We start from the raw sequence: 15,934 nt of genomic DNA on the forward strand, positions 1-15,934 counted from the left end.
TGGCTTGAATTTTGTTTTTGTTTTGGTTCCTGGTTAGGGTTCTAGGAGTTGTGCTCTTGAGTGAAGCCAGGTAGCTTTTCTACATACTTATTTTATGAGTTCTCATCGAGGTAAAGCCAAAATACAAAACGCTCTTTTTACAGTGAACTTTGATTCATAAAGAAATATGTTTTTACTTGGTGTTCTCCTAGTTGCAAATGTATATAGTTTTGATTCTTCATTTGAAAAATCGGAGCTGTGTTGTACTTCGTGGGAAGCACTAGATGTTGTAAAATGAAGTCAGAAGTGTGACTTAATCAGAGCAATAGATCAGAAAATCCCGGAAATGTGGGTTATATTGTTGCATGTTAGGAACTTTACATTTCTCTTATTTCAAAGTTTCTTTAGTAAATTTCTGAAGAATATTGGTAGTTGGTAAAGAGTAAGAAGTTCCACAGGTCCCCTTTTCCGTGTTCTTTGCAGTTAAGAGGTATGGTTGATCTGGCCTACTATTTTGAAAGGATGAAAGTAACTAAGCTCTGTTTCTGTATCTTTAGCACATCATCAAATACATAGAAAAAATATTGTCTGATGTCTGAGTAGAAATTTTAATGAAATGCAAAGCATTAACGATTGTACTGGATGGTTGTATTCAAGATAAATGCTGTCTTAATCTTTGAGAAGTAATGAATGCTGCAGGTATTGTCCTTCCGGTCAGAAGACTAGAAATCTGCAGGGTGGCTCTGATTGCTCTGCGCCGTCAGATCTTCTCAGTGGGTTGGAATTGGTCAGGCCTTGGCGATCTTTTTATTAGGTTGAATCCTATAGAATTGCCAACGTTTGGTCATTTGGCTTAGAGAAACAATAGTTTGATATGGTTCAACCTAATATAATAACGGCTTTTCCTGCACTTGTATGTATTGTAGTGTGATAAATTGCCGATGAATTAAAGGAACCTCACCAGCTGCATTCTCATTGTGGCCTAAACTATCACTCAGCTTTACCCTTAGTTTGAAAAAATAGTTAATGAACATGAATTGGAACTCTGAAAGCTTATTAAAATGTTTGTGTTAATTTGTTTTATTTTAGCCTCAGATGCAAACATCAGTGGGAATTGTACCCACCCAGGCAATTGCAACGGGCCCCACTGCAGATCCCGAAAAACGCAAACTGATACAGCAGCAGCTGGTCCTACTGCTTCACGCTCATAAATGTCAGAGGCGAGAACAAGCCAACGGAGAGGTCCGGGCCTGCGCACTCCCACATTGTCGAACCATGAAAAACGTCTTGAATCACATGACGCATTGTCAGGCTGGGAAGGCTTGTCAAGGTAAGTGCCGTTTGCTCAGGTCCTGGTGGCAGAGCCAAGGGTGGACTTGTCTGGTATTCTCTGGCACCTCTCCTGTTGAGAAGGTTCCCACTTCCCACGTCCCCATGTGCTGACCAGTCAGATGCCTCTGGACGCTCACCTGCCCAGGAGAAAGGCGATGTGCTTCTACAACGTTCCGTGAACTTTTGCTGGTGGGGCTGGGCCCTGCATTCGTTCTTCTCTGCCTTCCTCTGTCACAGAAGACCTGTGTCCCTTCTTGAGCACTGTCTTCGCCATACATGTCTAGATCAGGTTTTCTTTTTGACAGTGTAGTGTGCACACGTGCATGTGCCCACCTTTCCCCAAGCCTAGAGCATCTGTCTTGCAGTCGTTTTGTGCGCCCAGGCGCCAGGGCTGCTGCCTCGCCCCTCCGCCCTTCTGTCTTGGCTCATCGGGCTCCCGGCCCGGTTGTCCTGGGGACCTGTGTGTACTGCCCACCCCTGCCACCTCCTTCCTTGCTCTACAGAGGGAAGAATCATGCACACACGTGTCCCCTCTCTGGTCTTGACACAGACAACTCAGTTCTCCTGAAGAAGCCTTCCCTTAACTAACAGTTCTGCTTCCCTTTAATCTTTATCCTCTTTCTGTCTCTTCTCACTTGTGCTCCTAACCTTGGGGAGAGTCTCCCTGATCTCCCTGCTTCCCCTTGTGACGCTCATGAGTCCCGAGTGTAACCCTGTCCTGATGGAGAAGCAGAGGAGGGTCGTGCTGGACCTTTAGGAAGAAGTGGAAGCGAAGATAGAGACAGAGGGACCGGCCGCAGCTGCCGTCTCGGGTGCTCTGAGAAGTGCCCGGGCCCCCTCAGGGTCTCCACAGACCTCTCATTTGCTTCGCTATGTTTCTTCAACTCTAGTGTTCAGATGGTTTCATCCTTGAGCATTAATAAACATAATGTAAACTTTTTATTGTAAATAGTGACATTACAGAATTATTATTTGTTCTGCCTTTCATTCCACTTGTGTGGTATTTCAGGCCAAGTAGTTTCGTTTTGTTTTTGATTTGTGGGCTGAACCTTGTTCACCATCATTCATAACATTGCTTCTCTGGGAAGTTTTTGTTTGGAATTCTCAGTAGTCGACTTACAAACTTTCTGGAAAGCAGCCTGTTTGTAAGCTGAGGACTGCCTGCACTGTGCTACAGTTTCACTTGTGATCACCTTTTATGGAAGCTGGCCTTACAATGTAGGTGTAATTGAACGCGCGACGATTTGGATGGAAGAATAACATCTCGTTGTTTTTCTGGTCATAGTTGCCCATTGCGCATCTTCACGGCAAATCATCTCTCATTGGAAGAACTGCACACGGCATGACTGTCCTGTTTGCCTCCCTTTGAAAAATGCCAGTGACAAGCGAAACCAACAAAGTAAGTGAGCACTGCGGGTAGAGAAGCTTGGCGATGAGACACTGAGAACACAGAGGAATAGGCAGGGAGCAGGGCAGAAACTAGTCGCCGCACCGCGTAGTGGGAGCTGGGGTGCCAGGGCGGACGCCGAGGGGGACCGCAGCGCAGCCAGCGCTCGGGCGCCCCACCTGCTCGGGGAGCGGCCACGTTGGAGGCCCCGCCCCGACCCCCGGACTCGGCCACTGCGGAGCAGCGAGCGCAGGAGAGGGACTTGGATCAGAGAGGCGAGAGCTGACGGGATGGCTCTCTGAGTTTCTTGACAGATACTCAGCATTTGTCACTGTAATGGCAGTGGCTTTGGGGTGAGGGGTGGATAGACTGGACACTTTTTGAAATCACCCTAAAGTAGTCTTGAGGACCCTTCGTTCTAGAGTCAGTCAGTCAACACCACATGCAGGTGTTGTGGAGGCGACGCGGTTCCCAGGCCTAGCTGTGTAACTAACAGTTCATTCAGTGCAGATGGAGGGTCTCTGCTCCAGGATGCCGCACCCTGATTGTTGCCCTCGCTTCGTCATCTTTCCATCAGTTTGTGTGCCCTTAGCAGGTAATTAGGCAGTGCCCCCATAGGAGGCCTTGTGTGGCTCCCAGGGGCTCCCATGGGCATCGGAGCAGGGAAAGGATGAGCGTCTGTCCCTGATGTTAAGTCCCTTCTGGTCGTTTTCGAGGTCCAGCTGTGCTCTCGGGGTGTGTCCCTTGGTGTGGACAGGTAGGCCATGCCCTTGGTGCGCGTGTCCTCGTGGGCTGGAGCTGCCCTCGGAACTCCAGCACCGTCTGCATCTTCGCCACCGCATCTGGGCCATCTCGCCCCACCCGCTCTGCTTGTGGTTTGTGTCCGTTGCTCTCATTCTTCTTCGGCAGACCTGTTGCTACCTCAGAACACGTGTGCTGCTTTTCTTTCTGCTTGTTTCCAAGTGGCAATGGGAAAGGTGGTCGAGCCCGCTAGGCCCCACTCCCTCCCGAGTGCCCCCAGAGCCCCACACACAGCGGTGTCCGTGGCCCAAGAAAGCAGGCCAGGGCCACGGGCCCACCCTCCCTCCCTCGCTCCCCGGTAGAAGCAGTCACACTAAGTTTCCTTTAAAAGTCACTTTCCTAAGTCAGTTAAATTATACTTTTATTAAGCAAAATACGAATTAATACATGATTTTATAGGACATTTCTTACATAGAGTGAAGATCTAGGAATCTGTGTCTTCTAGAAGCAGATATTTGAGACAACAGTTCTAGTGGAGTACAGTCTGAGTTTCTTCCAAGTTAGTGTAAAATGTTTTCTTTTTTACTAACATGTTGTGATGGTTATAGTTTCTTACGTTTTAGGATGTATTTCAGTTATAGTCCTTATAAGTGTCAAAATATTTATTGTCGAGTTTGTGGTTGTACAGTATTCATTCCATGAATAATGAATTAGGATAGTGTTCTTAACCTTTAATTTGGGACTGTGAATTTTCTGAGATCCTTTGGTTTTTAATATGTATTGCCATGACAATTGTAAACTTGTGAGATTTCTCTTTTTAAGAAACACTTTGTGTGGTTTTTATTTAAAAAAAAAACAACAAAGAAATGAGTGTGGGTTTTTTCTACCATCTTTATAACTGCCTGCTTGCTGTAATGATTGATCCAGAGTGAGCCCTCAGAAGTGGTAAACCACAGTGTCTCTTCCAGTCATAACGTAAGGTGTTGTCTGGGTGATTTCACAATATAAAGTCATGGGGCGTGTACAGACAAACTCTGTGCAAGGTTGTAGTAAATTTTCGTGAAAGAAATCAAAGTGGGGTATTTTAGTGTGTACTTTGTGTATTTGCATATGTTTTTGTTTTTAATGCTTCTCAAGTTAGGTTTCTGCTCTGTGTGCATTCCTTTGGTTCCAGCACTGTGGTTTTGCGAGGACAAGGAGTTTGATAGGATGAGCGAGAAAGTTGCAGCAGTGTTTTCTCTGTAAACGTTTGTTGCTGTTCCTCCTCTCTTGAAGCAAACTGTGCCCATCGTGTGTGAAATGGGCCGTAGCAACAGTGGGGAAGCGTGGCTCTGCCCCTCCAGCAGCTGATGGACTCTGTCCAGTTGCCCCTTACACAGCTCAGGAAGAGGGCGCCGATCCTTCCGCAAAGTCAGAGGGCCAGTGCCCTCTGAGCACATTGGCAGCTTGGTTCCTCCACGTCCACAGCTTCGAGCAACGTGGACAATGTGTAGCTGTTGTATTTACTGTTGGAAAATGTCTGTGTAAGCGGACCCATGCTATTGAAACCTGTCTTGTTTAAGGGTCAGCTGTACGTTAAAAATGATGTGACAATGGCATCGATCTGGGACTTCTTGCTGGTCCAGTGGTGAAGACCCTGCACTTCGACTGTAAGGGGTGCAGGTTTGATCCATGGTTCAGAGGGCACGTGAGGTTCATGAGGCACATGGTTCATGAGGGCACAGTAAGATCCCTCATGCTGTGGGGTGCAGCCAGAAATAAAAAATGAGGCAACAGTGGTGTCAGTCAGAGGAGTGAGGTAGAGCCAGTGGTGTCGGCAGTCCTGGCAGGGAGGCTCAGTGTGCGTGGGAGGTGGGGCTGGGCAAAGCCCAGCTTCAATTAAGTGACAAGGGAAGAACTTTCTAGACAGCAAGGCTGACATGCCTGCAAGGGGACACCTCTGATTGGACTCAGAGATTCCTATGCAAATGAGGTTTGTAAGTGGGTGTTCAGGACCCCCAGGGATCATCTGAGACCCACCTGTGTCCACCGAGGCTGTGCTGTCCAGGCAGGTTTTCCCACAGATGCTCGCCAGGCCTGCTGCACACACCCTGCTTCTCTAACTCCTCCCGTTGATGTCTCTACTGAGAGAGCCTGCCCAGGCCACCTGTGGAGCCTACCCAGGGGCCGCTGAAAGGAAACCCAGACTGCTGTGGCCTGTGTGGAGGGGACTTCGTGTAATTTTTCCCACGAGTTATTGTCCAGTCACTGATCTTGCATTATCCATCTCTTATAGAGATCGTCAGGTTTTATTGACTAATGAGGAAGTTGCAGGGTGTGTATCTAGCGTCAGTCTTGGCACCTGGCTCCCAGACCTGTGCAGGGTGGCAGTGGGCAGGCTGTGGCGGCACAGACTGGACTCCCTGTCTGAATTCATGTTGCCTCCTCAGGGAGGTTTTGCTGCTCCGCGTATGGTCCTCAGCCCAGCTGCAGGCGCACCCCTTGTTGCTTGTGAGAAACACAGAGACTTGGACCTTCCCCCAGGCCTCTTGTGTTATTTGACTGCATCTTAACAAATTCCATGTGTTTGCCGCTCTGGATGCCTCGCAGGGCAGAGCGTCGGTCCTGGAGCTCTTGAGACAGTGCACGTGCTGCTCTGGGCAGCCACAGGTTTCCTAGCTCAAGAGCAAAAGGACTGACAGAATGGGTGCTGCGGGATCAGCCCAGGGCTGCCCCAGCCTGCCCACTGCCTGTGGCTGCCTGGGCCTCCGCTGGGGCTCAGTCAGCCTCCCCAGACCCCTGGCTTGAATACCTCTGCTGGCCTGCCACTCACTACTTGGCCCTGCTCTGTGATCCAGCTTTGCTGCTGCTACTAAGTCACTTCAGTCGTGTCCGACTCTGTGCGACCCCATAGACGGCAGCCCCCCAGGCTCCCCCGTCCCTGGGATTCTCCAGGCAAGAACGCTGGAGTGGGTTGCCATTTGCTTCTCCAATGCGTGAAAGTGAAAAGTGAAAGTGAAGTCCCTTAGTCGTGTCCAACTCGTAGTGACCCCATGGGCTGCAGCCTACCAGGCTCCTCCGTCCCTGGGATTTACCAGGCAGGAATATTGGAATGGGTTGCCATTGCCTTCTCTGGTGATCCAGCTTGAGGCCCCTCTGATTGTTTGAGTTGCCTGCCTTCACGGTGTTGAGTCCTGCTTAAAACATGCCCTCCAGATGCCTACTTGGTGCTCCACAGGCACTCGCAGGCTGGGCACCTGCTTCACCTGCAGGCTCTCCAGAGACCACCAGTGCCTCTGTGACAGCCTGCAGCGGGGGCGGGGGAGGGGGTGGCGAGGCCGCCTGTGGCTCAAGTACCAGACAGCCCCCGGTGATAGCCTTCATTGGAGGAGCTTTGACCTCGCTCTTCTGGGCGGCGCCAGGTTGCCAGTTCTGAGCTCTTTGGCTTCTGAGGACACCTGCTGCAGGGTGCGCCTTCTTGCTTGGTGGTGGCTGTGATGGGGGGCCTGGCCCTCGGCTCGGGTGTCCCTCTGCTCTGGTACACGGGCCTGGGACGCCCTGTGCTGTGGGAGCAGCTCTGCAGAGACGTCCACAGGTCTGAGCAGACTCGAGCTTGACTCTCTTGGTGGAAATCCAGGTGATGACCAAGTAGTGGCTGCTTTGCCTGCCTCATGGTGTCCCCCACCAACCTGACAAAGTTTTGGAATTCAGTGTGTCCGTTTTTGTTGGCTTTCCAAATTGAGCACAGTTTTATTGAGACCAGTTGGGGGCTGGAACTTGAGGTGAGCCGCGTGTTGCACAGCAGCAATGGCTAGTGTATGTGGAGCCTGCCCATGGGCCAGTCTCTGTGCTCACGGAGGCGTGAGTCCTGGACAGAGCCAGCTGTGAAACCCGGCCCTCTTCTGTCCTTAGTAGCTGCGGCAGAAGGGGAGCAGGAACACTCTGGAGACGTACTGGCAGCAGGAGTGCTGACTGATGTTCGGGGAGAGGGGCCACGCTGTGCTGAGATGCACTGAGACACTGTGGCGGGATATTACAAAGATTGATTGTGTGTGAAACGTAGCCTTAAGCTCTGAGAAAGGAAACAAGATGTAAAAATGGTAAAAAGAACAAGAACTGTTGGTATCTAGAGAGGTAAACATTGGGAGTTCCCTGCGATCAAGTGCTTAGGACTCCGCACTTTTCACTGGGAGGGCCTGGGACTAAGATCCCCTAAGCCACGCAGCACGGCCAAAATAAACAAAGAGGTGAGTATCAATAATGTGTAAAATTGATTCATGCAGCAGGCTGTATTCTCAGTGACACCAGATACATGGAGCGTTGCTGTTTTAGCACTCCTCACGTTTTTGCTCAGCCTCAGAGCCCTCAGCGCTGTGGTACTGGGAGGGCGCCCGCTCCACTGCTGCAGCTTGAGGCGAGCACCCTGGTGTGAGGAGAGTCCTGTGAGGCACGTGCAGGTCCCGCTGCAGGGAACGTGCAGGGAAGAAGAGATGGTCTTGATCAGAGACCGCTGTCTCTGATACAGGATCCAGGGCTGCAGCCTTTCATTATTAGATAGAGATGTTGCTCTCCCAGCAGACCCCGAGCTCCATGAGCGCACACTGCTCACTTCTATCCTGTTGTCTTTGTCTGTCCTGGAGTCTGTGCTTGCAAGTGAGGGAGGGAGCAAGTTCAGGCAGGAGTCGCAGATGTCTGGAGAGGAGCAGAGGCCCGACGGCCACGGGGCAAAGTGGGGGGTTCGGGGAAGGCCAGCTGCTGCCAGGACACCAGCAGGGTGTTCACGGAGAACGGAAGCATCTTCAGCTTGTAGGACTTAGAGTTTGTGGTGGCTTTCACCAGGTAACTCCCCTTCCACCCATCTCCCCCATAGGAAGTGCCTGCGTTCCTTGTCCCTGAAGCGTAGATGTTATCTCATAGCAGTGTTTGTACTCAGATTGGGCCATGCCTGTATGTCAGAGACCTTTTTACTTGTTTGTATGTTGTTTTCCTTGTCTCTAAATTAGTTAGAAATGTCAAGTACCAAATGCTTGTCTTCAGATAGATAGGTATGTTTTCTTTTAAAGTAAAAAAAAAAACAGTAATGTGTGCATTTAGGACATAAATGCTTTTAACACACAAAAAAAATACACTGACCAAGTCAGCAGCTTCCATGAGAAGAGGAAGTCCGTAAGTAGCCCATAAGTGGCCTTGAGCTTGGGAGTGGCACTCCTCCTAGGATGGGGAATTTGGGGTAAAAGGATGGCATTTGGGGAAGTGTGGACACGAGTGGATTTTAGTAGAAAGAAATCGTTGTTAAGGCACTGCTATTGCATCTTCACCCAAAACCTCAAAGCCTTGTACACCTTGTTTCTTTAAATTCCTATCTCTCCACAGTTGATCAGTATGCATGTCAATGTAGGTCTCGGTCTGTTCCTGCTTACACCGCAAAGTAATAGAAAAATAAATCATCTTAACATTGTCACTTTCCTTTTTCTATTGTACTTCTTTTAGACAAGTCAGCATGTCAGTTTCAGTAGTACAATGGCATGTGTTTAAAGTTTCATGGAGTATTAACTATTAGGAAAAATACCTTTAAAAGTATTATACACGACTTATTTCAGAGCTACATACTTGTCATAAAATGTACTTTGGGAATTGCTTTTCATTTATAATAATAAGGTGCTTGGTGTGTATAATTGTGTCTAATGAGCGTTAATGAGTTTGAGATCTGAATATTCTTATTAGAAAAGTTAAAAAGTATGGAATATGTAATTATCAAGGGCTTTTTTTTTTTTTTAACACATTTTGGTTTCATTAAGTTACTCAGATAAGTGTTTGAGTTGTTTATGTTATAATTGTGCTGATGGTGATATGAGGATATTATTATTACATTAATGGTCTGAATTTTAAAGAAAAATTTTGTGATAGTGTTTTATGTCTCAAAGATCAGTTATAGTATCAATTTTATAAGCTGCTGTTGATGACATGACTCAAAGTTTGGGGAAGTTGGAAAGAACGGAACTCTTACAAATAAGAATCAATGGTATGATGCAGAACTTCTGCATCAATTAAGACATTTGGACAGATGGACAGACAGACGGACAGATGGGTATTTGGGTCTTCTCTGTTAACTTTGAAGCCCTTGGCAATGGGGCTCTTTATGTTGCTACAGATTTTCCTCAGTAAGGCACCGTATTTCTTGAACAGCTTCACATAGCAGAGAGCTTAGCATGGTGCCCTCCCACGTAGGAAACTCAGAGCAGAGAAAGGCGTGGTGTTGTCTGGTCACTGTACGTCAGGGGTTCAAGGAAATGCAGTTTTGTTTTTTGGAAGATTGTGTCAGAGATCTTAATTAAGTTACTGTTACTTGATACCTTTAGTAATTAAGAAATTAATTAGGTTAATAAGTAACAGAACTGACCAACTAGGCGTCTCTTCTGCTCCTCCTCCTCCTCCTCTGTGCCTGTGTGGTGAGCAGTGAGGGACCCTGAGGAGCAGCAGCAGGAGGGGCTTCTTAGCTCGCCTCAGTGGTGGCTGATGACCCCCAAAGATGTGTGTTTTCCCATGTTTGCTGTTTCCCCCGAACTGACTTCTTATGAGGCTCTAGATTTAATACACGCTGACCTTGATTGCGTGATCGCTGATTTTCTGGTCCGTTGTTTTCTAACACAGAAGCTTGAATTCTCTTCAGATTTTTGTTCTTCAGGTGCCGCTGTGCAGATGAGATTAATAGAATGGGCTCCTTCTGTCTGCACAGTTCCTTTCTTGGTAGCGGGGTTCTAGTGCTTCATGACATACATAGGTGGTCTTCTGATAAAATTTTACTTGTTTTTCAGTAGTTTTTAACTCACTTGTGGACTTTTTTCTTTTACTTATCTCTTGTGTTTGTCTGTTTGTTTTTATAGCCATCCTGGGGTCTCCAGCTAGTGGAATTCAAAACACCATTGGTTCTGTTGGCACAGGCCAACAGAATGCCACTTCTTTAAGTAACCCAAATCCGATAGACCCCAGCTCCATGCAACGAGCGTATGCTGCTCTTGGACTCCCCTACCTGAACCAGCCCCAGACGCAGCTGCAGCCTCAGGTTCCTGGCCAGCAACCAGCACAGCCTCAAACTCACCAGCAGATGAGGAGTCTCAACCCCCTGGGTAGGTGAAAGGACTCTCGAGAACTTCCTTGTGCAAATGCAGTGTCGGGAATGACGAGCCTTCTGCAGCCCGGGGCTGTTTTCAGCTACTGTTTTTACTTTAAATTCAAATTTTAAATTTAAATATATATATATAATAAAATTCAAATACATATATATTATGGTGAATGGTATCTTTTAAATGATTAAATTAAAAAAATTCCAGGAAAAGGCTAAAATGTCAGGTACACTGAAGATGTTACAGGCTTGTAAGATGAATCACATTTGCAAATGAACCAACATTTTTGTCGCTGTGTCTGGATAGTTTTCATAAAGGGCATTTCACATGGCTCAGGATGCAAAATCTCAGGTTGGAATTAGGGCAGTACCACTTGCCTTGACTCTGCAGCTCCTAGCATTTCTTGGTTGTGGACTACTTGTGACTGGAGCCGACCAGTCTGAATCCGGACTGGCTAACAGGGATCTCAGAACAGGGTTGTTGTGCTGGTTTTGTTCTTTTCCTAATAAAGTATTTTCACCTTAAAGATACTTCATCTGTTGCGTGTTGGGAAATAGTTGCCCTAATGCATCTCTGACTCCTGCTGGCTAGAAGACTTGGTTGGAGTCTTGAAGTGTCCCTTCCAGTCTGACACCACTTCTGTTGGTGGTATAATCTGGGACAAGACAATTAACCTGTGTCTCACCTTTCTCTTACTTTAGAACAAATACTGTAGGCAAATTGACCTTTTGTCTTCTTCACCTGAAGTTAATTTCTATGATTTTTATCTTCTGATATGCAAAACAAAAAGATGATGAAGTGTATGTGACGGGAATGAAGCCAGAATCAAAACCGAAGCTGCAGATGGATCATTTCTGATTTTTTTCCGCAGCCGCCAAGCATTCATGCTGCCAGCCAGCCTCTGTAGAAACGCTCTTTGGTTTTCAAGTGCGATGGGAAGCAGTTGAATTTATACAATTTGACCACCATTATTGAAAATATAACTCCCAGAGTTCCTGCCATAGCATTTATTATTATGAGTCATAAGAATAATTTTCATAAGAATCATTTATTTATATGTGACTTGTTATTTATCTGTTATTAGGAATTTGAGGTGTATAATTTAGGAGTTGGTTGATTGCTTTTTTTTTTGTCTTTCAGGAAATAACCCAATGAACATTCCAGCAGGAGGAATAACAACAGATCAGCAGCCATCAAACTTGATTTCAGAATCAGCTCTTCCAACTTCCCTTGGGGCTACAAAGTAAGACCTTTGTTTCATTTGGCTCCTATCTGAGTGACAGTCACATGTTAAAGTGGGCTGGGAACTACATAGAACTCTCAATTCTTTCTAAAGTGTAGGGCTGTTTCCCTCCCTCCCTTCTCTGTCCCTCTCCCTCCCCTCCCTCTTTCTTTCTTTCTAACAGATAGCAGAGTTTAAAGTCACATATGGTTGAAGACCCTTAGTTGGGTGAATGGCATGTGAGTCACTTTTCCAGTTGGCTGACCTGTTCTTCCTCTCCCCTCAGCCCCCTGATGAATGACGGCTCAAACTCTGGAAACATTGGCACCCTTAGCACTATACCTGCAGCAGCACCTCCTTCCAGCACCGGCGTTCGGAAAAGCTGGCACGAACACGTCACTCAGGACCTGCGGAGCCATCTAGTGCATAAACTGTACGTGGCCCCCTCGCCTGTTACTCACATGTGATGGGAGCACTTTGTGACTGATGGCAATGTGACAGTTTTGCAGTTTGCTAGGTGTCTGATTTAACGCCCAGGTGTTTTTTGGGGCCCTAGGTGATCATACCCTTGCAACTGAAGGGGGTCACATGCTTGTTTAGGGAGGCCAGAGGATCCCAGATTCTGAGTGCCCAGTGGATCCTGGAGAAGAATATGAACTTTGACCCATGTCACAGGGGCAGGCCTGTTTTCTAAGCTCTCAGTGCACGGGGAGCTGGGACTCACTCAGAAGCTTGTCTTATTTTATGGCTCAAGGTTATAGTTGTGGGGAGCCCTGAGAATTGCAGGAATTTGGGCCTAGTAAATACAGATGGCTTCACAATACCATCATACAATTAACATGGGAAATTCATGGTTGATTTCTCCAGCAATTTAAGTTAAATTAAGGTGTCGTTAATCAACTCGATTCCGATGGAGTTTTCTTTTTTTCTCCATTATTTTAATCAAAAATTTTTGTACTTAGTAGTTTAAAGATTAGGAATTCAAAATCATATTATTCTTGAGTTGGTCAAGCACTTATTGTTAATAGCAAAATGTTGTGTTTGACTTGTGGAGAAATTGACAGATCAGTATTGTCTCCAAAGAGAGACTGCATATGAACTAGGCAAGAGATTGGGGGTCTCTCAGCAGTGTATTGTGCCCAAAGGTAGACAGCGGTTTCTTCTCTTCCCGTGTCTCATGTGAAATGGCAGGATGTTGACATTGTACTAAAAGTAGGTTGAGAGTACGTGCTGTCCTTTCAGTGTCCAAGCCATCTTCCCGACACCTGATCCTGCAGCCCTGAAGGATCGCCGCATGGAGAACCTGGTGGCCTACGCTAAGAAAGTGGAAGGGGACATGTACGAGTCTGCCAACAGCAGGGTGGGTCCGCATTCGCATTCCAGCCGCACGGCACCCAGGCGACCTGTGGCTGCAGGTCTGGATGTGGGGGGAGCGGGGGCGGCTTCCATCAGCCTGCTGGTCTCCTCGCCTGAGGACACTGACCAGGGAGATGTCCCAGTTAAGACTTGAGGTCCTCCCTGCACACCTCTCGGTTGGTAACTGCAGAATCTTCAAGTGTTCCCACTACAGTGGTAAGTGAGGTGTATGAAGGTTTTCTAATCTGTGGGTGTGCTTTATAGTGGAGTGTTCTTGTACTGTGTTGTCACCTGTGTCAGTGGGTATGCAAGAAGGGGTTCAGCTGTGGAACGAACTGTCATGAGGACTTAGTACCCCCTGACTGTTAAGTCCCATAGCATCCCTGGGCTTTGGTTTATGAGTTAGAAGTGCTGAATACTTTACCCGTGCCAGTGTACATAATTTTAATTTAAAAGTTCATTAGTTTGTTAGAACCTACAAAACCAGATCAGTTGTTTGTTTGCAAATAACTAGTATTGAATGTTGCTGCTTTTTAGGATGAATACTATCACTTACTAGCAGAGAAAATCTACAAGATTCAAAAAGAGCTAGAAGAAAAGCGGAGATCGCGTTTACACAAACAAGGCATCTTGGGTAACCAGCCAGCCTTACCAGCCCCCGGGACTCAGCCCCCTGGAATACCCCAGGCGCAGCCTGTGAGACCTCCAAGTAAGGACTGCATGTCCCGCCCCTGGTCTGTTCCTTCATGTGTCTTTCTGCGTTTGGTGTGTATTTCTCAGCACACAGAATTACAGTCCCAGGGAACCTGTTGCTCTGAAAGCACATGGTCGTGGCTGTGTTCTGCGGTGGCCTGTGTTTAGATGTTGAGTCTCACAGAAGGCCCTGTAAAGGGTGTGCTGGCATCAGAGTGCACAGCACTTTTGGATCTGCTCTTCTCTTTAAAGGATTATTTTAAGTAACCTCCTTTTTTTTTCTGCCATTGTAGATGGGCCCATGCCTCTGCCAGTGAATCGTATGCAGGTTTCTCAAGGTATTTAACTGTTGTTGTAAATCATATTTTGGCTTAACATTCTGCAGCACAAAGTTAATTGGTTTGTCTTCTTCCCTGTGTATTTCTTTCTCTCCATTTTTCCTTCAGTTTTTCTTTTCTAATTGCTACCTCCCCCCCCCCACCCCCGCATCACTACTGATGAGCATAGTGCATGTCCACAGGTAGTGTGAACATCTGTTGCATTTGGAAGTTTGGAGATCACAGCAAAGCTCTCCAAGGAGATCAGAAGTAGGAGTTCACTTTTTTTTTGATGGACAAGAGAAAACATTTCCCTTGGAAGAGTCTCAAAAAAAAAAAGCATTGTAGGAGGGGGAAAGAAACATTTCTGAGCACTTGAAAGTAGGGCATCAGGCCTGTCCTGAAGCCCGAGCACCCTGATTGGGGGGTGGGAGGGATGGGTGAGGCTTCTCTGGGCTAACGAGCACAGACGCCATGCCTACCAGGCTCGCCGAGGAAGGTCTGTGCTCAGCAGTCCTCATGGCGCTGGGCTCCTGGCAGCTGGTCTGAGCAGCTTCCGGAGGTTCTTTCTCAAGTTGAGAGTCTTTGGTCGTGGTTGAAGCAGTCATTTGAGTTTGGGGGTGAGGGTCATTTCAGAGCTTTTACAGCTCTTAGCAGGTTGAGACCTGAACAGTAGGATGTTTCTGCTGGTTGTGAAATGAGATGGCGACATTATCCAGTGTCCAGTGTGTGGAGTAGTTCAGGGAGAGAGTGGTCGTTCTAACAGCTGTGGTGATCGTCTTGCATACACCAGACCTGGTAGAGCTGCTGATGATACTGTGGAGGAAACTTTTTAGGGACTTGTTCAGATGGACCAGATGTGAAGAGTGAAAGAAAGCAAGAAGGCAGAGAAGTTGAGCCTTCGGAGAGACAGGGTGCTGTATCAGGGACAGGGTGGACGAGTCTGCTGCTTCGGGATCTGAGAAGGGGGCTGTTGAGCAGAGTGTGGAAGGAGGAGCCTTTGAAGGAAGCGCTTGCATGCCCCTGTCACCGGCACGTCCAGGTCTGTGGAGAGGAACTTGTTACAGTGCCGCTTCTTCATGCATCTTTTTCGCATGCTCAGTAAAATCTCCTCTTGTCAATAAAACCCTCCAGAAGAGCAGGGCGCTTTGTTCTATATGCTTCCTGGAAAGTCCTGGTTACTCAGGGGGACATTTCTCGCTGATTCTGAGGGGACTGGTGCTCTTTGATGCCCTCTCCTGCTCCACAGTTAAGGCAGTGCCTCAGGATTCTGTTCACGGCCACAGGACTGGGCCAAGTCCTGAGACTTACTGAAGCAGCATTTACATTGAGCTCAGAGTTCACGGAGAATTGTGGGAAATTACAGAGAGAGAGGCTCCGTGGCCTGGAGTAGTGTAGCGGCTGGTGAGAGGTGTCATTCGTGGTGTGGCACCCTTGGGAAGGCCAAGGCAGCCATGAAAGTGAGATCTTTCCAGTCGGCAGAGAGGAGGCTGAAGTTGAGAACTGCCAACCCTTGGGCACTTTCTAAATGCTTAATGTCCTTGCAAAATTAAAGCCATGTTTTGAGTCTTATCCCAGATTCTAACAATAAATGTAAGCCCAGCCAAAGAGCTGGGGGGCCTGGGGTGATGGGAGCAGGCTTCCTGCTGGGAGTCAGGTGGTCCAGAAGGCTTTGAGGGGTTGGCTCAGAGGGGTGCCCTGGCCTCAGCAGACCTCCTCCATGCATGGTGGGTGCTCCTTCCCACCGCCCCACCCCGTCTGCTCTGTCACTCGGACCCTCAGATGCTTTGGCGCCGAGTGCTGC

General features: G+C 47.7%; 1 protein-coding gene across 3 annotated transcripts in view; it reads left to right on the top strand.

Moving 5' to 3' along the window:
• The window catches only part of LOC102403750 (CREB binding protein), a 118,642-nt gene that overhangs the window by 68,146 nt on the left and 34,562 nt on the right, over window positions 1-15,934 (top strand). For all 3 annotated transcript variants that reach the window (XM_044936006.2, XM_044936005.2, XM_006054865.4), the window contains exons 4-11: window positions 1,069-1,309; window positions 2,597-2,710; window positions 10,303-10,545; window positions 11,683-11,785; window positions 12,051-12,197; window positions 13,007-13,124; window positions 13,658-13,829; window positions 14,107-14,151. In XM_044936006.2, coding sequence (XP_044791941.2) covers window positions 1,069-1,309; window positions 2,597-2,710; window positions 10,303-10,545; window positions 11,683-11,785; window positions 12,051-12,197; window positions 13,007-13,124; window positions 13,658-13,829; window positions 14,107-14,151 — 1,183 coding nt within the window. The remainder of the gene's footprint in view (window positions 1-1,068; window positions 1,310-2,596; window positions 2,711-10,302; window positions 10,546-11,682; window positions 11,786-12,050; window positions 12,198-13,006; window positions 13,125-13,657; window positions 13,830-14,106; window positions 14,152-15,934) is intronic.

The sequence above is a fragment of the Bubalus bubalis genome, chromosome 24 (assembly GCF_019923935.1).
Source record: "Bubalus bubalis isolate 160015118507 breed Murrah chromosome 24, NDDB_SH_1, whole genome shotgun sequence".
Taxonomy (NCBI): Eukaryota; Metazoa; Chordata; class Mammalia; order Artiodactyla; family Bovidae; genus Bubalus; species Bubalus bubalis.